Source organism: Syngnathus scovelli, chromosome 9 (assembly GCF_024217435.2).
Source record: "Syngnathus scovelli strain Florida chromosome 9, RoL_Ssco_1.2, whole genome shotgun sequence".
NCBI lineage: Eukaryota > Metazoa > Chordata > Actinopteri > Syngnathiformes > Syngnathidae > Syngnathus > Syngnathus scovelli.
In genome coordinates, this window is record NC_090855.1 from 14,188,284 (window position 1) to 14,214,787 (window position 26,504).

At 43.2% G+C, this 26,504-nt stretch overlaps 2 protein-coding genes and 1 long non-coding RNA gene across 3 annotated transcripts in view; 2 read left to right on the forward strand and 1 right to left on the reverse strand.

Moving 5' to 3' along the window:
- LOC137840631 (uncharacterized) overlaps nt 1-10,505 on the forward strand; it is a 146,008-nt gene extending 135,503 nt beyond the window's left edge. Inside the window, exon 2 of the long non-coding RNA XR_011087444.1 lies at nt 10,164-10,505. This is a non-coding gene — a long non-coding RNA (uncharacterized lncRNA). The remainder of the gene's footprint in view (nt 1-10,163) is intronic.
- Nucleotides 10,506-12,369: 1,864 nt separating this feature from the next.
- Nucleotides 12,370-15,008, forward strand: tmem242 (transmembrane protein 242). The gene is made up of 4 exons (XM_049730371.1): nt 12,370-12,524; nt 13,661-13,761; nt 14,453-14,584; nt 14,655-15,008. Exons 1-4 carry the CDS (start codon nt 12,431-12,433, stop codon nt 14,763-14,765), a joined length of 438 nt encoding a protein of 145 aa, XP_049586328.1. The 5' UTR covers nt 12,370-12,430; the 3' UTR covers nt 14,766-15,008.
- Nucleotides 15,009-18,504: 3,496 nt separating this feature from the next.
- On the reverse strand, nt 18,505-23,857 carry zgc:153896 (uncharacterized protein LOC569930 homolog). Its single transcript, XM_049730344.2, has 5 exons — nt 23,540-23,857; nt 23,304-23,449; nt 21,908-22,531; nt 19,857-20,085; nt 18,505-19,092 (listed from the first exon to the last, which is right to left on the reverse strand). The coding sequence occupies exons 1-5, from the start codon at nt 23,805-23,807 to the stop codon at nt 19,022-19,024; spliced, it is 1,338 nt and encodes a 445-aa protein (XP_049586301.1). The 5' UTR covers nt 23,808-23,857; the 3' UTR covers nt 18,505-19,021.
- Between the last annotated feature and the right edge of the window lie 2,647 nt (nt 23,858-26,504).

Below are 26,504 nucleotides of genomic sequence, written 5' to 3' on the forward strand. Positions count from 1 at the left end.
AGTCATAGTGAACGCGATGACAAATGTGATAGGACTCGAATAACAAATGCCTTAATATGGCAAAGTGAAAATAACGTGGTGGAGTAGACTGTTGGAGTATCTTTACCCGGCTGCTCGATCAGAACGATGGATTAGGACAAAATTATTTAGGAACCATCTGAGGCTGCTTCTTTCCCCATGCTCACCTATGAACATGCTCAACAGTGGAAATAACAGAATTCTTTTAGGCATTTATTTGGCAATTTTATGGTAAAAGTGAGGTACGAATGTAGGAAATATTTAATTGGGAAGAACATCCGGGAATGAAGGGTTACTGTTAGTATTCACTGATTGCCTGCTCACTTGCACATACTAAATTTGTTTATTGTGGTATGAGTGATAGATACAAATGGAGTGCCATTTGTGTGGTTAGGAATGAGTGTGTGTGTCGGGAGCAGTGTGAAAGGCCAAAGTATTTTGGAGTTGGTATGAAAGGGTCAGAGTTGAGGGTAAGATTCAACTCACCTGAGACAAGAACACCCAAGAGTGATGACTAACAGCTGATGGTTAATCAAAGGCACCATGAACAGCAAAATAGTTCATGGAGAAGGCCGAATTCAGCAACACGGATGGACAAGACAGGACTAATATCAAACATTAGGACGATGTATGATATGACATGACAAACCTGGACTCACCCGAAAGGGTGACAGACTATGTAGATGACAACCATGCATTTGAAACTTAAGCTTGCTTGTGGCAAGTGCGAGCTTTGCTTTGTTTCTGTGTGTCACTTGACTTATTGCAGCATCAACCGCCAGCCAAGCAGCAGATTGCTGGTCGTTTTATAACTTGTATTACTTTTGCTGGCTGTCGATTGCAGTCTTGGAAAGATTATGTTGAATTCACGTGAAAATGTTAACCCGAACCCTTTTGATTTTTATGATTGATGATTTTCAGGACGGAATCCCCGTGCGCCATGATTCATTGCGTGTCTATTTTCATTTAGTAGATACTCGATGCCTGTGTAGTTTTGTGAGTACAAGTGTCCGTTGTTGGTATTGCCGAGTGTGAGGTGCACAGTCAATTTTCAGGAACTTGGGGATGACGGTCCTGGATGAGTGCAAGGTTCGACAGGACTGGCTGCAAGACATATGATGATGTGGTAGGACATTTGCCGGTTCCTTTTTGGATGCCTAATGACACATTGGGTGAATGTGTCAAAGGGGGGTGGGGTTACGTTTGAATGAGTAAGTAGATATAAAATTTAATTGTGACATTCAATGTTTTTTCGGATTCACTTGTTTTTGAGGCTTTAACAGGACGTGCCAGAATTCAACAGGCAGTGATGGAAGGAGCAGAAGAAGCATCTCGAAAGCAAAGTTTATGGGAGACAACAATCTGGAATGGAAGCAAAGCGTGGTAACAATCTAGCGACAGCAAAGGCAGTAAGGTCTATCAACGGAAAAGCATGAATGACGACAAATCATACAGCTAATAGGGATTAGACTGCAGCACAATAGACAACAAATGTTTGGAAGGTAATTAAATAAAATAGGAAACTGGATCAGAAACAAGGAATAGGGAAAATTTCTTAACATATGAATGCATTAAAGCTGCTATTAAAGGGAACGTATTTAAGAACACATTTCGACGAAGATAATGTACATACACAAATTGGTTGGACAAAACTGACGAGACTGGTACCAATTTGACGATATTGAGAAAAAATCTAAATCAAAGAGGAAATTTGGAGAGAAAATTAGTATTTGGACTGGGAAAGAATGATTGCCGAGACGTGATTGACAGGACTTCAGACAGTGACAGCTTCAGCAGGAAAGGCTAACTTGAACGGCTAGCAGTTACTCTGCTACAGGAGAGATCTTGCGAGACTGACAGCAAGACGAGGAATAAGGGGGATAATTCATAACTCCTGGGGGGAGTGTTTGTTTGTTTGTTTGTTTGTTTGTTTGTTTGTTTGTTTGTTTGTTTGTTTGTTTTAAGGATCACGTGGGCCTCTGGATCATAGGAGTAGATGCCGGGAACGCTTGGAGGTTCTATTGAGTACTTCAATGAGACAATGACCACCAATCGTCCCCGTGCCCCAAACAACCCCAGAGGAGAAGAATTTGTTTGCTGACGACTGCTTATGGAGATGTCGTTTACTAGGGGTGACCAAAGGGGGGCAGGAGGACTTCCGGCCTACGCTGGGCATTGCTGCTTTTTTCATTGCAACTCAAGGTTTTGTGCTGTTGTCATTGTTCAATACTGGCAGTAGCTACCAATTATTGCAGAACTCCTGGACGCTGACCGGGGCCTGGGAAGAGACTCTGAGGACGGTGAAGTGGGCATAAAGATCTTGGATGGACAGCAGGCCCTGGGCAGTGATCCCAGCGCAATTCACTCTTGAGCATTGGACTTTGCATCGTCAGAAACATTCATATGCAAGGGGGGCAAAACTAAGAGCATTTCAACTTTGCAGTATGCTGTGATATTGCGTCGATATTATGTCCTTTATTACTTTATCAAATTACCACATGCTGCATTACTTTAATTCGTCACATATTAACATCATGTTAATGCAGTTTGACTGTTTAGCGGTCGGTGGACATGTCATTTCATTTCCATACTGTTTTGTGAGCTCATACTGTTTTGTGGATTGTAATGTGCCAGGGCTCCTTACACCTGGTTGACACCAGGTGAAGGGAACCACTGGGGATGGTAGAAAGGGCCTTCCTCTTTTTCCTTGTCATTAGACTGGCAGGGTTTTTTCTTGAGGAAGGGCCGGCAGCTTTTTGGGGCTTCTAACGGGCCACGCCAAATTTTTTACTTCGCAATTTGTCACCGTTGTAAAGGTATTACCTAAGGGGGGGTGGTACCGTCATTTGAATAATGTGGGCTTCAATTTTCTTTACTTGTGGTTCCTGAGAGGCCTCAGATTGTTGTCAGGGAGTGTTAGGGTTTTCCAGGTTATCTTTATCGTAGGATTATGTTGGAATGTAGACTATAATGATTAACCAATCTTGTCTTGCTCTCACAACACAGTAAAATAAAGTGGTTGCTTCCTCTGCTTGATTGACCAGCTGCAGAGGAAGCAATCAAAGTTGTTCTGTTTCCCACAACATCGTAAAACACCCCCTGCTCTGATCTTACCAGAGGCCGGGGGTTCACCAAACCTGTTAACTCTCAACCCCCACTCTGTTTCCCTTAATAAATATGCACTTGCAGGGTGGAGAGTTCAGACCTCCATTCGATCATCGCTGCACACACAGCGACGAATGGACTCTCCACCTGCAGGTGCCAAAAAGGATTTGCTTGTCTCCCGTGTGGTTCTTGCAAAATAAGTTGGAGTGAGCAAATCTCTAACATTTTGGTGCCGAAACCCGGGATCCCTCATACCCGCTATCTGGCTGACGAAGGAGGACGTGCTGCATTGTCGACAAGCCAGCGTCCATTAAGAGGACCTGGAGGAGAAAGTCCTGGGAAGAGAATTCTTCGCTGGGCCAGCATCTTAGGTCTGCCTTCGTCTGACAGAGGTGGATTGACGGGACCCGGCAGTGCAACGAACCAGGGGACAAGTAAGTTAAAGGCCTGAAGTTGTGTGATTGTGTTGTTGTGAAACGCGTAAAATGTAGAGGTGCACGAGAGCCAGCTTGGGTTCAAGTCCCAGTGGAATGAACAGGCTAAGAAAAGCAGAGCTTCTTTTTTGTTCATCGAAGAGGTGCGTAGACTCTTCTTTGTCTGTTCTTCCGAGCTGAGGGATCTGGCTTGGGTTAGAGTCCCAGTGGAAGGAACGTGCTAAGAAACACAGAGCTTCTTTTTTTGTTAATCAAAGAAGGGCGTAGATTTTTTTTGTATGTTTTTCCAAGCCAAAGAACAGCTTGGGTTCAAGTCCCAGTGGAAGAAACGGGCTAAGAAAAACAGAGCTTCTTTTTCTTAATTGAAGAAGGGTGTAGATTTTTTCTTTTGTCCGTTTTTCCAAAGCTGTTTGGGAGGGTTTTACACCCATCCCTGGATAGGCCTGAAAAAAAAAGCGCTGGAGTTTGTGTAATTGAGTGTGTGACTGGTAGGATAAATTGACTAAAAAGCAGTTCTAGCGTTGATCCACGGCAATAAAACAGGCTAGTAATCTGTTGAAAGGTCAATTTAAACCTGCATTGAGGATCCTCAAAGAAAAAAAAAATTGGGCGAAAAAAAAAAATTGTAAAACCTTAAACTACTAAAATTAAGATGGGAAATAAGAACGGTAAATCTCTTGCTCTGCTCTTCTTTGAGATGAAAAGTTCATGGCAAGTAGATTTCTTAATTGTATGCAATACATGCTGAAGTGGTAGAAGTGCTAGAGTGCGGTTGAAAGCTTCACAAAGAGATGAGAACGAATTCAAGAGACAAAAGCTAGAAAGATGAAAACTGATGAGGTCACAAGTGTTTGTCAAACCAGGAGACAATAAGGCCCCTGTGAGCAGGTGCAAGGCCGCAGCTCAAGCCGCGGCTCAAGCGAGGGGCAAGAGGAGTTTAATAATAATAATAATAATAATATTTTTGTGGTGGCAAATTACAAATGACTAGAGATGAAATTGTGTTACACTAAAGTTAAAATATGCAAATCAAGTGGTAAAGTAATCAACTTGCTTCTAGAAGATAAATGAATAAAATTAGAATGTGCTGTCCTCGTGTGCATGGGAGGGACCAGCTCATGATCGACCACAGGATATGGCCAGCCTGTGACGAATCATTGGTGCTGGGACCTACCTTCCGCACGCGAGAGCTGAGCATGTGTGTGCGTATGCGTTAAAGTTAAAGTCCCAAATTGATGAAGATTGGCTAAACTTTTAGTATAAAGAAATTTGCTAGACTGTTGTCTATTCAATTTACACCGCAGAACAGAAACAATTTGACAGAAAAAAATTAGAGGCAAAGAGAGAAATCTGTTTGCGAGCAGAAACTAATCCACACTAGTGCATGTTAAGTGTCAAGCCCACATGAGAAATTCAAAGAAAAACAAAAACAAAAAAAAACACAGAATTGGAAGGAGCTAAATTGTGAATTTAAGATTTTGCAATGCTACATTTAATAGGAATAATTGATTGGTTGTGTTATAAGATTATACAAAATTCTAAATGCAAGCTAAATCTGAGAGATTGAGTTCTTCAAATTTAAAAACAAAGAAAAAAATTCAGATTAATTTGCCAGTTGTTTGTTTTAGTTAAGTTTTTTTTTGAATTGGTGGATTGTTCTACCAGGAAACATGAGATGAAAATGATATATGAATGTTGTGTGGTGAGCTTGGATGAATTGGGACCAATGTGATAGGAAGACTGTGTGAGATGCATATGATGAGCATTGATTAATGATTGCCTGAATGAAAGGTTGAATGGTTGAAGTCGTTGGCGACTACTATGGAAAATTAGTAGAGCAACTTTGATGAAAGAGTGATTTTGAGCAGGTTGAATGTTAGAAAGAAACACGTAGTTTTTCGGGAAAAAAAATGGAGAACCAGTAACACATGTAGAAGATGTGTGAACTGAGAAATTAAGAAGCGTTTTGGAAAGAAAGTCAAACTAAATGATGATGAAATCATATGTAGTACTACAAAACTTTACTACATATGGATTCTCTAAATCATACAATTGAGTAAAATAAAACATACATTTTGATTTGTATTCAAATTTCTAAGATTCTTGTGATAAACAATGAGAAAATGATTGAAAAGTAACTAAAGAAACTACAAGAAAGTGAAAATGTCTAATCATTTGCTAGCTGAGTCGCTCCCTATTCGGGGAGGCCATCCATTTACTTGCTAAGCTAGTTGTCAAAACAGTCCAATTGCCACGAAAAGTAGCTATGTGCACGTGTGCAGTACACACACACACGAGACTGATAAGGTGTCAAGAGGTAACAAGCTTGCAGACAGATTCCACAAAGCTGCAGCGCAAAAGACACTTAAAATTTTATATACACAAGAAGCAGATTAGATCACCGAAACATTTTTAAAGATGTGCGGCGACAAAGTCCATAGAGTGAAATTCAATTATGGACGAAAAGAGGGGCAAGATTAGAGAATGGCATCTATAAATGACCTACCCTACCAAAGGACCTATGCAAATGGAAAGCAATATTGAGCCATGGTGCGCGTCACATGGCTCAAGAGGAGGGATAGTGGAGCAGGTCAGTCAGCTTTGTACAACATATGGATTTGATTCATATCCAAAATATTTTCAAAACAAAACAAACATTTTTTTTTTGTAGAGCTTGTTTCAACAAAAACAAAAACACTGAATGCCTTCAATTTAAAAGATCAATTTGACCTTTGCAGGATGATCTGCTGTGTCGGATCTGGACTGCCATGAAAGTATGATGTTTATATGTGTACTTTGTAAACAACCGCTGTATATGTTAAAGAATAGGATGAGTTGCAGGATTTACAATATAAAAACGAGACCGCTGTTATTAGAAGAATTTGAAGTTTGGTAAACAAATGTTACCAGCAAATTGATGGAAGCAGCTACATTTGGAGATAGTCTTACAAGTTTGACATCCCAGCCTGTCATTCTCAGTGTCTGGGTCCCTGAAACCCAATCCGAGACTTCGCCTGCAGCCGTGAACAACCACAAAATGGTGCCTGGCTCTGAAGCACCTTTGACCTTTGGTGAAGGACAAGAAAAGACTGCTGTTGTGCTTGGAGGGGGACAAGTACACTCCGGAGGACAGACAACATCCTCGGGGACGAGAAAAGACAGTGAAAAGCGGAGGAACTCAAAATGATGAAAATTGACTCATTTGAACAATGGACTCATTCAAGAGTGATGGATGGGGTCGCTCTGAAGCAACAACAAAAGAACACCAACTTGAGAGGGTGAAGTGCGGCAAAAAGATATGGACTTGGAGTGTCCGACAACCAAATCGCACTCCTTGCTACGGCGTTACCAAATTTGGTGAAGCTTGGTTCAAAGTGGAAGGGAGGTTCATTGTGCACTGAGTTTGACAGAACTGAGGAGATTTGAAAAATAAATAAATACAAATTTGAAAAATACGTAGGGCTACAGAGAAAAGCATTATAATCAGAGATTGAACGGATTTGGATAAAACAAATAGGCTAAAACGGTAGGAAACAAGAGCAAGATCTGATATTTTGGCTCATCAAGCTTAAGACGTAGAGGTCGAGTTATATAAATTTTAGAACAGGACATTTGGCAGTCAGGAGGAAGCTAGGTTGCTCAATGTACCTACTCAATACAATAGTAAGGGTTTTTGTACCACAGTGGAGGTTGGATGGTCAGAAAGTTAGGTACGTTCAATTTTTGACATTCACTCAATCCTGCATAGGAGTCACAAGGCGACAGTTAACAAGACAATGACTGCAATAGGGGCCACCTACGACTGCACCGACATGAAAAAGTAGAAGTGAGAGAGCAGAGTATGGGATTATATGCTAAAACGTCTGCTATACAGTTACCAATAGGAGATTCTATCAAAAGAAGCTACATGAGAGATGGATTAGAATCCCTTTGTCTGTGTGTTCTGTGTTTGTGCGTAATCTCTGTAAAATTGTGACAGTCTGTTGTCGTTCGTCTGAACTTTGTATGCCGTTTTGTGTATGCGTGCGCGCAGATGTGTGAGTGTGTGTGTGTGTGTGTGTGTGTGTGTGCGCACCCTGTGTGGGTGCGAGCGTGTGAGGAGAAAGAAGGCATGGGTAAGACAATTTTTTTTAAACCAGGAGGCAATAAATGGGAACGCCCCTGTCATAAATAGTTTTTGGTTAAAGGGAATCATTAGGAGGTGTTCAAACTCTTCCTGCAAACACTCCTATTTGCCAGTTAAATGGGCATGACAATTGACTATGAGAGTTGCAAACAACAGATGAAGAGCAGTCCTTGGCAGATTATGTGATCAGGACGATCAAACTGTGTCAAAGACAAATTTACTGCCGCCTGATCTTTCCTCCTCACAGGTCGACAACCCCATCAATCCAGGAGACTGGGTCTACATCAAGGTCATCAAAAGAAGGAACTGGGCCAGCCACGACGGGAGGGACCATTCCAAGTCTTGCTGACTACACATGTTGCATCCAAGGTTGCAGGACCCATAAATGCATTAACGACGACTGCTCTCCAGGAGGAAACTGAATGGGAGCTTTGGACATCACCGCTGTGTGCCAGGATGAGAGGGCCGTTTTCAAGGTGTAAGGGCTCTACTACCAACATGGCTGCACCATCGGACGGGACCTACTTCATCCAGAAGTTCAGAGGCACTGCCTCACCTGCATCTTATGAGTGCACGTGCCTGTTCAGAACGGATCGTGGTTTTGTGGTCACAAGAGTTGTCCGATGCTGCCTGCCAACTGGACACGAGTGTGTGCGCCAGTGTGTGTGACAGAACTCACCTACAGACTAGAACATCATCAGCTGACGAAAACACGAGCACATATACAACTTCTTAGACGTGACAGATGTGATAATGATAATGAGACGTGGATTGCGTAGATGCTGTTCTGTTGAGCATGTTTTACAGAAACTTGATGATTTGACCATCGAAAATGCTTCGCAAGTGATGGATGCAATGATGTACTGTTTCTGTATTTTTCTTTTTATTTTTTATTTGATAGCATTCTGGTCGCCTAAGGCAGAGGGGCCGTGTAAGAATTTTCCTGCTAATAACATCTGGCCAACAGGTTTTTCGCTTACACAATAAGTTTGATCTGGGGTGTTAAGGTGATCTCATCTTCACTGGAAAGTGTTGCTATCATTGTTTGTTGTTTTTATTTTTACTATTCTTCTTTCTTCATTATATATATATATATATATATATATATATATATATATATATATATATATATATATATATATATATATATATATATATATATATAGATAGATATATATATATGTTTTTTCTTACTTGTCTTTGTGGTTTGGGGCGACATAATCATATGATAAAACAGGAAGGAGATGTTAGGGTTTTCCAGGTTATCTTTATCGTAGGATTATGTTGGAATGTAGACTATAATGATTAACCAATCTTGTCTTGCTCTCACAACGCAGTAAAATAAAGGGGTTGCTTCCTCTGCTTGAGTGACCAGCTGCAGAGGAAGCAATCAAAGTTGTTCTGTTTCCCACAACATCGTAAAACACCCCCTGCTCTGATCTTACCAGAGGCCGGGGGTTCACCAAACCTGTCCACTCTCACCCCCACTCTGTTCCTCCTAATAAATATGCCCTTGCAGGAAGGAGACTTTCAGACCTCCATTCGATCATCGCTGCACACACAGCGACGAATGGACTCTCCACCTGCAGGTGCCAAAAAGGATTTGCTTGTCTCCCGTGTGGTTCTTGCAAAATAAGTTGGAGTGAGCAAATCTCTAACAGGGAGCAATTAGCTAACTAAATAGTTTGAGTTTTCCTAGTTAAAATAACCTTAAGTAGCATGCCTCGAGCATGATTTAGGCTGTGCAGGTATAGGCCAAATTGTAGACGTGACCATAGAAAATTTGGTTGCGAGAAGATTTTTTGGTTGTTTACTGATGTCATCTTTTGTTAAACTGTTTTCGGGACATTTGTCGTCCCGAAGGGAGGAATGAAGTGAATTTTGAACTTTATGTGTATCTGTATGTTGCATTAGATGATCCACTAGTAGCAGTAAGACTATCAAACTATTTTTGCTGTACAGAGAAGCTTTAGTTTCAGTAATGTATAAGTACTTAGTGGAAGATAGAAGGGCCAGTTGTCCGTGACCAGGGAGAGCTGAAGGAATGACCTTTTAGGGCAGGGGTGTCAAAGTCAAATGGACGGAGGGCCAAATAAAATTTTTTGCTACAAGCCAAGGGCCGGACTGATCGAATGTTCATTGAAATTTTTTTAAATGACGCATATAGTCTAGTGAACCTAATTGAACCTACTGAAAACCTAACAAATATATTCCAATATGATCAGATAAATAAAGCAATATTTTCTTTGCTCTGTCAGTAATCTTTAATTTTCAACAGACACAAAAGACAAATTTCCTTTATATAAAAATCCCCATAACATTAAAGGGAAATGTGCTTTCGGCAGTTTGCAAACATATTTTTTAAGGTTGTGTTAAACTTATAATCATATTAATATAATATCTAGTATCGGAGTGCTCGTGTGGATTGGTGGGTGGCGAAGAATGTGCAGGTAAACTGCATGAACTTGTTTTTTTCGAAGTGTTGTGGAATAGGCCCAGACAGGGAGTACCGGACGAGAACACCTCAAGGTCGGTGAGAAACGAGAACAACATCACGTCCAGGTGGTCGGGCTTCGCGGGGAAAACCCAACCGCCTGACCTCAGTAATAACACCTAGACGGGGAGGAGATGGCCATCAACCAATCATCACACAATGTTTTGCATGCTTTAATATTCATATTGTGTTTCTTCAAAACTGGGCAACCCGGAAGAATGTGTCGTCTTTTGGTGGTCACAAAAACGCACGAGTTTTAGTGTGAGGGACCCGGGACCCAGGCCTGTATTAGTGCGCTTTGTCAGGAATAAACAATTGGTAAATTTGGTCTGATTGATCTACTGGTCTTCTCTTTGACAGAACAAACTCGCAAAATTGTTAGGTGCGCCAGTGCGTGGATTGGGACATAGCAACTCATGTGTTAAGTGTTGATCGCAATTTGGAGTCAGATCAATAACTAAAATCCGTAGCCTAACAACATGAACATTAAATGAAAGAAACCTGTATTGTTTAAGGCACCATCAGTAACCTATATTTTATATTTTAGCAAAAGTGGTCTAAATTTACTTCAAAGAAAAAAATAATAGCAATTTTCTTTCATCCACTCAACTGAAATCTTTAAAATATAATTGGATTGAAATACAATAAAATAAAGTGCAAAAATCTATTAATCAAAAACACTTTCCTCAAGGAGAAGTAACATGCAGTGAAAACAAATGTTAAATTTTAACTTTTAAACTTTCTATTTTAGCAAAAGTGGGCTAAATTTACTTCAAAGAAAAAAATAATCCGCGTCTTTCGTTTCATAATGTCGTCTCAGATTATACTCTTTCAGTACCGCCACACTTTCTCCACACAGAAGACACAGGTTTTCCAGCTACCTCCGTGAAGATATACTCCGACTCCCACTTGTTTGAAACCCCCAGTTCTCAGTGTCCACCTTCCTTTTTGCCATTTTTGAAAGTTAATTTTACAGTTATGCTGACTGCTAATAATAAACACTGAAATGAAGCAGCGTACTGCTCGGTGCGTCACCGTTGCATTGTGGGAAATGTAGTATTGGTGCGTGTAAAAGATCTGCGGGCTGCCGGCTTGCTGCGGTCTGCCGGCTTGCTGCGGTCTGCGGGTCGGTTCTAATAATAAATCAAGATCATCCCAGGGGCCATAAAAAACCTTCTCGCGGGCCGGATGTAGCCCGCGGGCCTTGACTCTGACATATGTGTTTTAGGGGAAACAAGCAGACTGAGACTCAAACTGCAGCTGTTACCCAAAGCCGTGACATCAGCTTCTTTTCAGGTATAAAAGCTACGGGCCTGACAAAAGAAGGGGCTCGCTCGCTCTCGCTCGCTCTCTCTCTCGGGCTTTTTACATCCATGCCTTGGGGCCACTCAACTTTTTGGAAAGACTTCACTCTGACATCGGTTGAATAAAATATTTTCCCAATCAGCCGTGGGTCCCTGAGGTGTTCATTTGCCTGGAACCAGCCACCGACCACCGAGTGTTTTTTGGAGACCAGTGAAGCCACAAAAACCATATACCACAATATCAAAAGTAATTTGTTATTTAAAAGTGCTCAGAAATATATATCAGATCATAAAGTTATAAAAACCTTTGTCATTACCACCTATCGAAAATGTCTAGTTATGTCTTCTTTATTGATTTGGTGTGTAGGTATAATTATAAGCTTAAAATGTTTCTTTTATTGATTTAATACGTGAATATACTTTTCTGCTTATGTACTTTATTCAATGAGGTTTGAGCATATCTGTTTTTGTAGCTAGCCAGGACTTTTTGTATTTCGACCCCATTCCTTCATCCCTCGTTTATCGCGGATAATTGGTTCACAAAATAAAAAGTGTAAGTGTTGGTGAAATAAACCCTGACAGCGCTCCACCTGTCTTGACAACGTGACTCTACAATTTACGGATAGATTGACTCGGATTCGGTTCGAAAACGTTGTATTTGATTTCCTCTCGACTGATCGCAACAAAACGTGGTCTTTGTTTGATACATTCAATCAACATTGTTGCGAAAATCATTCAAACCGCCCTTTTCTTTACAAAAGTGCACTATTTATTCTCTTGATCAAATTCATTCTTTTGCATTACTCTATGTATTCATGATCGTGCCTTCTGTTTTCTCGTGAAATTAGTTGGGTTTTTTCAATGATTATAGTGAGGCAAAAAAAGTAAAGTAAAAGAATAGCTCGTTTGTTTTCGTTTTTCCGGGGTGTTGTTTCTGTCCGGTCACTCAATGCTGACGGACCAACTCGACATGTCCACAGCGGAAAAGAAGCTCGTCCAAGTGTCTCCAAATGAGGACGACGACAAACTGCAGCTAATTCAAGGTGAACATTTTTACGCTGCGCGTTGTTAACGAGTTTTTATTTTTATTTTGGGGAGAAGGTCAGCAGTGTCACGTACACGCGCGACCGCGTACGTGTCCCTGGAGCATTGGTCCCCAACCTTTTTTGCGCCACGGTCCGGTTACGTGTCAGAAATATTTTCGCGGATCGGCCTTTTTATAAATAAATAATACGTTTATATAAATAAATAATACATTTATAATAAATATATAAATACGATGAAATAAAATGATACGAGTGGCATAAAAACAAGTATAAACGACATATTTTTTATGTATTTATTTATTATTAATCATTTATTTATTATTTATTAAATGTTATTAATAAAACTCACCATTACGTTGAATTAGTGGGAGCACTGAGTTTGTTTCTCATAAACGAGCTGGTCCCATCTAGGTGTAATCGGAGACAATGATGGTTAAGGTTTGTCTTTTGATGCAGGATGCTTGGTCTCCATATGCCGAAGCAGTTTTGAAGGCTTCATTGCCTCGTTAGCTAGCCTGTCGCCACATATTATGCAGAGTGGGCTTAGCGCGTCAGAGTCACCTGTGGCGATCAATCCATATTTTAAGTAGGACTCCAGAAATGTTCTTTTAAATGCAGGTTCCCTTTTCTCTTCTCATTGGGCTTTTTTCCCTTTCTGAAGAAGCTTTCCAAACATCTCAGTTTCTTGCGCATTTTTGCATGCTCTGCGGGCTCGACTGAGGTGACATGTCACGTGACCGAGACGAGCGTCTTGACCTGAACCGACGGATGTAATTGGGAGAGAATTGCCAATTGTTTTATATTTTCCAAAATGAATTCTTATTCATTTTTGCTAGCTTTGCGGGCTCGACTGGGGAAACATGTCACATGACCGGGATGAGCGTCTTGACCTGAATTAATTGATCGTCGATAAAAAAAAAATATATATATATATATATATATATATATATATTTTTTTTTTTTTTTTTCCTGTGCGGCTTGGCGGTCCGGTACCAAGTGACCCACGGACCGGTACCGGTCCGCGGCTCGGTGGTTGGGGACCTCTGCCTTGGAGGACAGCGCATCACAGCGAGCGGGAACGAGTTGTGTGAAAGTACGCGAAGGTGTGGGACCTTTGTGCTTCCGGTGTGTAGGTGCTGTCTTCCTGGCGACTGCGTCATCTTTGGGCCTGATCGCAGGTTTCGGATCCACTTTGGCTTTGGCCAAGAAGAACAATCCGGACTGCTTCAGCAAGGTGACAGTTTTCTTGTTGCTGGCGCACACTCTCTTTGAATTGAATTTGCACCAGTTCTTCGCAGTTGCCCATTGTGATCATCGAAAAAATGCATGAATGACAATGATTGTTCTCATGTCCAAGTAGGTTATTTTGTGGCTGTCACAAATACAGAGTCAGTTCAACTCCAATTCTGGGTTGTTTCCACTCTATGCGTTTGGTATATATTATGTAAATGCCCTGTCAAATTTACAGCAATTTTGTATTTCTGGATTGTTTGAATTCCTGTAAGTCTTTTTATTCAGTAATCGCTCCAAATGCTCGGCCACCTTAATCAGTCCACGATACGAATTCCAGTACCTTACAGTCCTTTCAAAGTGTTAATTACAATTCCTTTACCAATAAAACAGCAAACGTTAACTTCGATTTGGTCACAATTTTGCATGTATTTTGAATCATTAAAATTGTGTGCAAACTATCAGTTGAGGATAAGAAATTCATTAAACCAAATGAGAGTAACAGTGCAAAACAACAAGTAACAGTGCACAAGTAACAGTAGACCCTCTTGCACACTTACCTGTTTAAAGACGGACTTGACAAACATCTTGATCAGTGGCAAGAAACAGGATTGCAGTTGAGCAGGAGAAGGACTGCCAGTTGAAACGTTGTCACATCCGGCGATCTGATGAGTTGCACGTTTCTGCCCCGGCAGGGTGTGACGGCGGCGCTTCCCGAGAGTGGCGGGGCGCTGGCGCTGCGAGCTCTGGGCCGCGGCTCGGCGTACGCATGCCTTGCCGTGGGTGTGCTCAGCTTGAGTGCGTGTAAGCTGCTCGGCGTCGGCAGTGTACGTCATCTTCCGCCTGGTCCGCCATCACGGAGGAGAAGCCACGCCTCAACAGTTGTTTTTCTTTCAGCTGTCCGACCTCAGACGGAAGATGGCGTTTTTGTTGCCGCCCATACCCAGGTCGGAAGCGGCGCCGTGGTCCGACTTGAGCAACCTCGACTCGCTCTTCAGGTCCAAGTGAGCGGACGGAACGTCGGCGGTTGGTGTGCGTCGGAAAGCCGCCGTTTGTGACTTGGCTTTGTAGGACTGTGGGAACGTTTTCTGTTGGTGTTGTCTTCATACAACAAGCTTGCATGTCAGAAACAGGTTAGCCGACCTCCTGCGTGTGCTGCCGTAATTACTAGCTGAACTTGCAAAAATATTTGTTTCTTTATGGTTGGTGACTTTGTGGACATAATACAAATAAATGTCATCTGAATGCAAAGCTTTGCCCCGTGGGGGTCTTCTGCCATAGCGCAGCACCGCACGCCACATAACCAACAAATCCCCCAACAACAAAGTTGAGGCTGGCAAAAATACAGAGTTGCCAGTAACTCCGGTAATTCGCCCGCCGCAAAAGTCCATCAGGCCCTGATGCAGAGTCATTATAGATGGAGTCATCTGTCGTACATAAATAGATATTTTAATTTCAGCACAAAACACATGGGTTTTTCAAGGTGCAACTGTGCATACGCAAAAGCCAAATAAATAATGAATCATCATCTTAATCCATAGGTCAGCAACCCATGGCTCCGGAGCCACATGTGGCTCTTTCATCCTTCTGTTGTGGCTCCCTGTGACTTTGGAACATAATGGGGATTTTATAAAAAATAATTTTTATTTTAGTTTGTTCATTTTGAAATATAATTCTGAATTTGAAGATTATGGTGAACTTGTAACATTAAAATAAACGTTTTTAATATTTTTACCGCCCAAAATATGCGTCACATCCGCCCATGTGCGACATTCGAATCCCTGGCGTCTGTGGTGAATGGTCTTTGTTGCTTCGCTGGTCTCCCAAAAAACACTTGGTGGTCAGTGGCTGTTTCCAGGAAATGAACACTTCAGGGACCCACGGCTGATTGGGAAAAGATTTTATTCAACCGATGTCAGAGTGAAGTCTCTCCAAAAGGTTGAGTGGCCCCAAAGCATGGATGTTAGAAAAAGAGCAAGAGAGAGCGAGCCCCCACCCTTGTCAGGCCGTAAGTTTTATACCTGGCAAGGAGCTGATGTCATTCTTTGTGTACCAGCTGCGGTTTTCAATCTACTAGTTTACTTCAGTCCTAAAAAGGAGATCTTGACCGACAAGGTCTGTGATGGACAACCACAGCTTGTTCCCGATTCTGAGTTCATATACATTGCTGAAACTAAAGTCTCTCTGCACAGCAAAATAGTTTGATAGTCTTACTGCTACTAATGGATCATCTAATGCAACATACAGATACGCATAAAGTTTGAAATTCACTTCACGTCTCTCACGTCTGGCAGCCGGCGTTTTTCCAGCACACTACCAGCGTGATTTTTTTTACCGCTGCCTGGAAGGTAAATGATGGATAAATCCAAGAAAAGGAAAATTTCTGAAGATAACAGAACGTTTATCGTGGACAGATTCTTTTGCTTTCACTGCTGATGAAACTGGTTTACCAGTCTGCTTAATATGTGGTGAAAAATTGGCAAACAACAAAAAGTCAAATATTGCGAGACATTTCGAGAACAAACACTCGGCCTTTGCTAAAAAATATCCCAAGGGATACCGGCGAAAAAAGGCCGTTTCGGAGCTTATGCGGAAGGCTGATGTGAGCAGAAGTCACTTCAAGACGTGGATTAAGACTGCAAATTTAACTACATGTGCAGGTTTCGTGGCTGCTCAGGAAATAGTCAAGCATGGGAAGCCATTTACACATGGAGAATACCTCAAAGAAACATTTATTAAGATTTCAGAACATCTGTTCTCGGACTTCAAAAACAAAGATGAAATTTTGCAGAAAATAAAAGACATGCCTCTCTCTGCAAAAACTGTCCAAGACAGAACTGTGACGATGGCAGAAAACGTCACCAGAAAGCAGATTGAAGATATCAATTCAGCTTTGGCGTATGCAATCGCCTGTGATTTGTCCAAAGACAAAAATGACATCGAACAAACAGGGCTGTTCTGCCGATACGTGAGCGCTGCTGGGCCACAGGAAGAAATTATTGAATTGATACTGTTAAAAGGCCAAACACGGGGGGAGGACATCTGAGAGGCTGGCTTGGATTGTTTAAGAACCAAAGAAATAAAGACCACCCACCTGGTGTCCGTGGCTACTGATGGGGCACCATCTATGACGGGAGCTCAGAAGGGCTTTGTGGCTTTACTGCAGAAGTCACCGGATATAAAGTTGTTGACATTCCATTGCATCTTGAATCAAGAAGTATTGTGTGCACAAACATTTCCTCCAGAATGCACAGAAGTAATGGATGTTGTCATTCAGATTGTTAACAAAATAATGGCAAAAGTTTTAAATCACTGTCAGTTCCGCTCATTACTGGATAAGTTGGACAGCGCGTATTCTGATCTCTTGCTGCTTAACAAAGTCCGGTGGCTGTCCAGAGGGGAGGTGCTGAAACGCTTTGCAGCGTGTCTGGAAGAGGTAAAAGTTTTCCTCAGCAACAAAGGGCTCACTTTTCCTGAGCTGGAACAGCCAGAGTGGCTGGAAAAACTCCACTTCATGGTTGATATGACAGCGCACCTGAAACACGTTGAACACATCTCTTCAGGGGAAAGGAGGCACAGCTCTGCACATGCTGGAAGAGGTGCTGAGATTCGAGCGCAAATTGACAGTTTGCCAAGGATTTACAGCGAGGTACACTGTATCACTTCCCCGCTTTGAGAGAGTTCCAACAAGCTGGCAATGCCATAAATTCACAGTATTTGCAATCTGTAATCACTGCAATGCAAACATCATTCGGAAAACGATTCTGTGAGTTCAGAGAGGAAAAAAAACACCTTATTCTTCCCTGTCACTCCCCTGACCGTCGATCTATCCCTGTTGAACATGACTGCATTTGCAGGTGTAAGTCAACCTGATCTGGAGATGGAACTGGCCGACATCGCCGACAAGGACATCTGGCTGTTGAAGCTCAAAAGCTTGTCAGCTGATCTAGAAAATGTGTCCCGTCAGAAGGCCGTTCTCGCTCAGAATCACAAATGGAGCGACATTGCAAACCTTCACAAACAGGACAAACTTGTGTTTGAGACATGGAATGCCATCCCCGACAGCTACATAAATATGAAGAGGTATGCATTTGGGGTCCTGGTTATTATTATCGGTTATTATTTTCCATGTGTGTGTGCGTGCATACGTGCGTGCATGCGTGTATGTGAAATATAAAAGTGACATAAATACATGACTATATATTAAGTGTTTGTGTTTGAGACATGGAATGCCATCCCCGACAGCTACATAAACATGAAGAGGTATGCATTTGGGGTCCTGGCAGTCTTCGGATCCACATACATCTGTGAGTAGGTCTTCTCCAACATGAACTTTATTAAAAACAAGCACCGCTCACGCCTCACAGACATCAGCTTACGTTCCTGTTTGAAGATGAAGGTGACATCTTACAGCCCTGACGTGAAGAAGCTGTGCAGCGAGGTTCAGGAGCAAAAATCACATTAACCAGGTAAAATAAATATTTTAAGTGGTTATTATTTTCCATGTGTGTGTGCGTGCATACGTGCGTGCATGCATGTATGTGAAATATAAAAGTGACATAAATACATAACTATAGTATATTAAGTGAAGTAGTCCTTTTTTAATTCAGGAGGACAACTGGCTGCAGTACACGCGATGGGACAGAAGCAGATTGCGCATTTTTTTTGTTTGCATTGTTCGTTCAGTGCTGGTGGATAATATATGGATAAGTTTGGATTTTTATCTCATAAATAAGAGGACAGGTGACTGCAGGCTGTTTGCATTTTTTGTTCAGTGGGTTGGGTAAGTTTGGATTTTTATTTCTTAAATACGAGGACTCAAATAGACACCGGGTATTTTATTTGAAATTAAGCATCAACCAAGTGTAAAATGCTTTTTGTTACATGCAGAAATAAAATTCTGTGTTCTCTGCAGCAGTTCTTTGATTTGTCATAAATGCAATAGTTTTTTTGTACATAGCATAATATATACATGCATAATATATATAATCATGTCAAAATGGGTTGTGGCTCCGGGTGCTTTCTTTTCATTGGGGGGCGGTCCCAAATGGCTCTTTGAGTAAAAAAGATTGCCGGCCCCTGTCTTAATCACAATTCTATAAGCCCATTTGGGAGCATCTTCCATAGGAACGTGTCATATGATTGTTAAGCAGACATCATCATTGGGGAGCTTTCGGAGGAACCCAAACCAGACCTGGCGTCAGTGATGACTGCATCATCCTGGAGATGAGACCTTGTGGGCGGGATCTCAGAGATTTACCGCTTTAAGCTATCAGCGTGGACATGAAGACGAAGACCACGGTTGTTGTTATTATCATCGGACTCGTCCGAGGTCCTGCCGGGACACAAGACACAAGATGAGATCCTATATATCAGGGGTCACCAACCTTTCTTAAACCGAGCTACATCCTGGGTACTGATTAAAGCAAAAGGGCTACCAGTTTGACATACAATTTGCTCAATTCAGCTTTCACTATGTGTTATTATTGTCATTTGTAGTTAACATGTAAGTGTGATTTTAAAAAGAATAGCAAAAATACAGTCAAACCTTGGTTTTTGACCACAATCTGTTTCAGAAGGCGGTTCGAGAAGCGAATCGGTCGAATTCCGAATCTATTTTTCCCATTACAAATAATGGAAACATTTTTAATTTTGTGTTTTAGGATAGCTTTACTGCTCCCACTTGCTTTCTTTGGAGGCATGATTAGGGGTAAATACAATCCTAAAAGTAACAAAAATACAATAACAACGGAGTCAGTCGGCATCCGGGCCGCGCGGTCGGGTTTTCTCGGTTCCTCCCGGCTCATCTCGCGAGGCTCGACCTCCAAATTTTGTTGGACAACCGAAGCCAAAGAATCTCGAATTTTTTTGTTCGAATTCCGATTTGTTCAAGAACCAGGACATTCGAAAACTGAGGTTTGACTGTAAAATAAATAGATGCAGCTCACTGAGAAGTGCCGCTATTTGAGCTAATTTTGGAAGTCCTGTGGGCGACTCATGCGGTCCTCACGGGCGACCTGGTGCCCGCGGGCACCGTGTTGGTGACCTCTGCTATATTTCAAGTGCTCGCACTCCTGGGTGTGGCTTCGCGGTCCTCACCGCCGTGGCTGGTGATCAGCATGTCGGCCGTGTGCTCCAGGGACCCGTTGTTGGGCTCTGCCCAGATGTTGAGCAGTCGGCACATGAGCGGGTAGATGTGGACGCTGTCAAAGGGCTCGGACAAGAAGTTCTTCTTAAAATCAGGTCCAAAGGCCCTGAAGATCATCTTCATGTCCATCTCGCCGTTATGGAAGCCGTGATCGCCTTTGTTTACATACACGATGAATCTCTGGCAGGGGGAAAAAAAACGCCTTTTCCCTGTTAGTGAATGGAATGGAATAGGTCATTTTGACCTGGTTATATGTTAAAGCTTGTGAGTAGTTAGTAGGTACATCAGCAGCTCCACGTGCAGTACTGACCGAAAAGTAGTCAGCTATGTTAAAGGGGATGTCAAATAAAAAATTTAACTGACATGTTCTATGCGCCTGCACTAGTCTAAACACAGTCTTTTGATGAATATTGCGTTTGTGAAAATTTGAATTAGGCAACAAAATCCACTCATTTTTATTCATCTAAGGGGGCAGCCAATTTGCCACTTGCTGTCGACTGCAAACGACATGGCAATGCCTTAGGCCAGGTATGGGCAAACTACGGCCCGCGGGCCACGGGACCGTTTAATCCGGCCCGCCAACCCTAAATAAATTGTATTATTAAACATTTTTTTTTCGGTAATTTTGCCTGCAATGACTGCGTTTCTCCAGTAAATGGGGAACCACTCGCCTGCGCATTTACTACTGGAAGCCGTGTCAGAAAGCTCGGTGCACACTCACAAGTGCGTGTACGTACTCAATAGTACGGAAATGGCGCACTCGCGCTCTATTTGTTTCAGTGCCGAATTTAGAGCGTGGGCTGTGACGACAGCATTCTTGTAATTTGCGCGCCGAGCTTTCGGATAGAGTTTTACGCTAAAGCCACCCACAAACCTTCCCCTGGAATCCTTCCATTAAAATGAGTCGCCCAAGGAAAAGCAAGGTGGACACTGAGTGCCGAGTGTTTAAAAAGAGTGGCCAATTTGGCTCGACGTACGCGACGTGACGTTCACCCACATGAACATCAACATCAACCCGTCACAGATCTAGGTAAACGGACCAACACCTCGGATCTCTCCTAAGAATTGCCACAACAAATTTTACTCCAGACTATGACACACTAGCAAAAAAAGGGAGACCAACAACACTGTTCCCACTGAAAATGAAGGGGAGGCTTTCAAGTTTGTTGTAAAAAAATGCATTTTGAATATGATCTGTACAAATAGCAGGGATTGAAACTAGCGACCATTCTCATTTTCAAACAATGCAGGATGCTCAAGGACATTGATGCACCACCTGTTTGTGACTAATCTTAACCTGTAAAGTTCTTAAGGCTTACTTTAAGTAAGTGTTTCCCGTTTCCTCACCTCTGTTACCAGGTGTTTGTGAGTTAAAACTCTGCTCTGATTTTCAGATACCCCTCACCGTGTTGCCGTTTAGATTACTTTATTTGGATGTATGCTTTCACCGATTCTTCAAGATGATATACTTGGTCAGAATGTTTGCCGTTTGATGTGATCTCATAAGATAAACATCTTTCATTAATCTGACCTGCAGGCACTGAAGTGATGGAGACTGTTATTCATAATAACAATGTCGTATTTTATGAGCATCACTGATAGCAGTTTTTTAGGGATTTTTTTTTTTTAATGCTGTTAATAAATGCATTTGTTTTCAAAAAACTTTTTTTGAATATCCACGCTTTACTACCTACTAAAGGCCAAAACCTTTTATGCAATGACCTTTACAGGTCGTTTATATTACTTCACACAAACACTACGTCCATCTGCATCTGGTTCGGCCCCCCGGTCAAAATTTAGTACCGAATTCGGCCCGCAAGTCAAAAAGTTTGCCCACCCCTGCCTTAGGCCCTAAGTTAGGGCTATGCTGAGCCGTGATGCTTACCTGTTGCGCAAGCGCACAGCAGATCATGCCTCAGCAACACTAATGTGGCCAACTGCTTCTCCAACAAGCATTTGGAGCCCAAACCGAACATTGTTAGATGAGCTTTGTCACACTGACCGAGTTGAGGTTGAAGCCGAGATCTGCTATGATGACAACGGGTGGCAGGCGTCCGCTCCTGGCCAGGTGGAAACTCTCGGGCATGTCATCTTTCCTGTAAACGGTCAGGTGAGGAGCCTTAGCCAGGGCCTCCAATACTTCCTGCTCCTTTCCGGGCCGCGGGGTCAGGATTCCGAAGCCTCCATAGTCCAGAATCTCAAAGCTGGCCATCTTGAGCAGATTCAAGTACTTGTTGAGCACAATCTCATCCACCAGAGGGCGCTTCTTGACAGTGGTCATGCCGTGGTCAGAAGTGATGATGACGTTGAGGGTGGCGTTTAGCCCGTGGAGCCCAATGGCATCCCGCAGGTAACCCACTGTACGATCAATCTGCCGGATGATGGCCTTCCGGTCCGGGTGGTCGGGGCCCCGGGCATGGCCCACGTTGTCAGGCTCACCGTAGTACAGGGTGACCAGGTCAAAGTCCTCCTTAGAGAACCAGCTCAGAACCGTGTCAATGTTTTGCCGCCACTCAGTCTCGTTGTCATCGGGGTGGCCCGACTCCTCCACAACGGCCCGATTCACCGCCTGTCCGCTGTAGTTGGCGCCACCTCCGGGGTAGTAGAAAGAGGCCGTCTTCAGACCCTGATCCAAAGCCAGGAAAATTACATATATTCATTTTTTGTTGTCTCTATGTAAGGCAATTAATTGAGAACATTGCAGATGAGACAACTTGGGGTTCACTGTCTCGCCCAAGGACACTTTGACAGCGGACATTCCGGTGATCGTTAGTCACAAGTGAGGCACAGCCACCTGAATTATATCACTTGTCATGTTGCAAACGGCTAGACCAGTACTTCACACCCTTCACTATCCTCATGTAGCCAACTGATAACAGCTTCAGCATGCAGTCAACATTGCTTGAATATAATAAGCATACTAACATAGCTAACCTGCTGTTGGTAAGAGTGCTGGAGTGGGCGACGGCAGTCTTACAAAATCTCGGACAGTTTTGAAATTCCTCCCGGACATTTTTTTAGGCCTCAAAAGTAGAACGTGTCCGGGAAAAAGAGGACATCTGGTCACCCTAGCTTAACCTCATGAGGGTCACGTGCGGGCTGGAGCCTGTTCCTGCAGTCTCTGAGCGGTAGGTGGGGTCAACCTCGAACCGGTCGCCAGCCAATCGCAGGGCACACATAGACAAGTGATCACTCACACCTACGTATGGTCAATGTGGAGCGGCCTTCCACGTATTTATTTTGAAATGTGGGAGGAACGTGCCGCCCCCAGCATGACGTGAATATCCTTATTTGTTTGCCCAGTACTTCAACGTAACTGTAAATTTAGCTTACCATGCTATTGTCACTGACATCTGAAAACATGTGACGTCGATTGACCGGCAAATGTTAGCTGTCACCTGGTTCTGCGCCGTGATCCAGAGGGGCAAAACGCCATTGTCCCACCACTCAGAGCGCCTCAGGGTATCCTTGTGAGGGACCTTCTGGTTGGTCTGCGTGTTGAACATCATGTTGTGGACCACCTCGTGGTCCTCCACCCAGCGGCCTAAGGAAAAACAAAGAAGATGAGCATCGGGCAAGTGGAAGTGGAATTTTTGGGAGGAAATTAACTTATGGCTTGAGTTTCTCCAGCAACCTGTGATGGTAGTGAAGTGCGACGGCGATGTCATGGTGAGCATGGGCGGTGTGATGTACTTGGCCTTGACGCCATCCCGTGCCAGTCGGTCCAGGTTGGGCGTGTCCACATCCTGATCGTAGTCCCAACGGAAGCCGTCGAAGGAGATCAGCAGGAGGCGCTTCTTGCTCCCCACACCGCTTCGGCACCTGAGCGGCTTCGTGGCGGCCCGGGCCAAGAGGATGATGAGGAGGAGAAGGAAGACGGGTCGCAGCCTGGCGCTCGCCATGATGTTGCTGTTGTGAGCATTCACAGCAGCCGAGTGGCTTGGAGGAGGGCGGTGCTCGTTAACGATTGACAGGCTGATTGCAATATGCTGATGTCTTCAAGCAGACCTTGGACTGGCAATGCGCTTTGATTGAAACTTGCATGCATTGCCATCACACACACAGGAAAACCTGCACGTAGGGCAGACTCTGTACTGGTCACCACTCAATGTCAGGACACATGTGAAGAAACAATGGACTGGTCGCCAGTCAAGGTCAGGGTGCATGTGGACAAAGGTGCGTTCCCACATTGGACCAACGCGTTGGCCAGTCGTGTTGCACGTGTGTGTCCTCTCGCGTTATCAGATGAGCTGATTAGAATGGAAGGTTTGCAGTGATTGTGCTCTTCTTATTGCACACACATCAGCAAAATGCGTGATGACTTCATAAGCTTTGGCCTTCAATGTCAGACTTCACACTCATCACTTATTATCTCTGTCAATGTTAATTTCTACCGATGTCATACTAATGAAGTTAATTTAAGTTTGATTTTAACATAGTCAAGTCAAAGCCAAGTCAGCTTTAAAGTCAAACCTCTACATACCAGTGACGTGCGGTGAGGTTCATGACTGGGGAGGCAGTGACGTCATCCAATATAGACTGTCAATATTTGAGCGGTATGCCTATGAAGTGAATTTTGAACTTTATGCGTATCTGTATGTTGCACTAGATGATCCACTAGTAGCAGTAAGACTATCAAACTATATTTGCTGTACAGAGAAGCTTTAGTTTCAGTAGTGTATAAGTACTTAGTAGAAGATAGAAGGGCCAGTTGTCCGTGATCAGGGAGAATTCAGTTGCAGCAATGTGTGCAATCCTATAATAAGGTAAAGTGGCTGTTGTCGTCCATCACCAACAGCGCTGGTCAAGATCTCCTTTTTAGGACTGAAGTAAACTAGTAGATTGAAAACTACAGCTGTTACCCAAAGCCGTGACATCAGCTTCTTGTCAGGTATAAAAGCTACGGGCCTGACAAGAGGGGGTTCGTTGGTGCCAGCGGGGGTCGTTCATGGGTTCCAGGGCTCGCTCTAGCGCGGGTTCGCTCGCTCTCGCTCGCTCCCCCTTTTGGGGGGGGGGGGGGGGGGTAGGGCTTTTTTACATCCATGCCTTGGGCCACTCAACTTTTTGGAAAGACTTCACTCTGACATCGGTTGAATAAAATCTTTTCCCAATCAGCCGTGGGTCCCTGAAGTGCTCATTCGTCGGGAAACAGCCACCGATCACCGAGTGTTTTTTGGAGACCAGCGAAGCAGCAAAAACCATATCCCACACCTACTATTAAAATAATTAAGTAGGCTACAAATACAAAGCAACAAAGCGACGCAAAACGTCGCCCCTGGATACCCAGCGGACTTTGTTGTGCAGCAGGAGATCGGCATATTCGCTGTCAACTTCATCTAGCAATTCACGAAAAATGCGGTGGTTTATTGCTTTTGCGATTATTTTGTTCACAATGTGGGTGACAAAGTTCATTATCTCCATACACTCCAGTGGGAATGTTTACGGACACAGCGCCTCTGCAATATGCAATGGAATGCAAGCAAATTTCGATCCAATGCTTTCTGTCGTAAAGTCACAAACTTTTGCGACCCTCTCATACTCGGTGCGCCGTCTGTAGCGACTGAAATCAGGTGGCCAGTGTGTATTTGTCATTTAAACACTGCAGCACAGCTTCGCAGATGTCCTCCCCCCGCGTTTAGCCTTTTAGTGGTATCAATTTCTTCTTGTGGCCCATTAGAGTTCACGTACCTGCAAAGCAGAGCTGTCTGTTCGCTATCGGTCACGTCACACGACTCATCCATCACAGGCAATTGAGAAAGCTGGAGCTGAATTGATGTGCTTGATTTGCTGATTGGTGATATTATTTGCTATTCAAATTACCATTTCCTTCACTGTTTTTGCGGAGAGAGGCATGTCTTTAATTTTCTGAATGATCTCGGTTTTGTTTTTGAAGTCCAAAAATAGGCACTCTGATATTTAAACGAATGAATACTTCATGTACTGGCCATAGGTGAATGGTTTTCCGCGCTTTATTATCTCCCAGGCTGCAACAAAACTTGCTGCAGTAGTAGAGTTTGGAGATGCAATCCACTTCTTGAAACTGTTTTTTCGTTCCTCAAATTGCACCTTTCCTCTCAGTTCCAACTGGGTGATCGGCAGAAAATTTAGCATGCTTCAGCTGAAAATGTCGCTCCAAATTGCTCTTGTTATGTTTGAAAACTTCTCATTGCAAATCAAACTGTTGGATTTTGTCCACAATTTAGGGAGCGCGCTATCTGCGCCTCACGGCAAAAGCCATTGCCAATCACCTGTTATCCAATTTATTCACTGCGTGCTCGTTTGATTTCTTCAGATTTAGGAAAATGCTAAGACACTGAAGCAGAAATTAGATTTACACAGATTGGTTGAGTTCAATCACAATTCTTGTTCAGAAAGCTCTGTCTTCAGGAAAGTACAATACAGCGCTGGGCCTTTCAAGAGCGGAAAGTCTCCATTCAGAAAAGGCAATGTTCAAGGTTCTTTGATCAGCTTATATTAAGTTGCACAATGTGGGCCGAGATTGATGGGTGATGAGTCTTTGGGGTGGGGCAAGTTCGCCATGGGAGTGGGTGCTGGTTATGGGCGATTCGGTGTGTGTGGGGCCTGTTGTCTTCCATCCC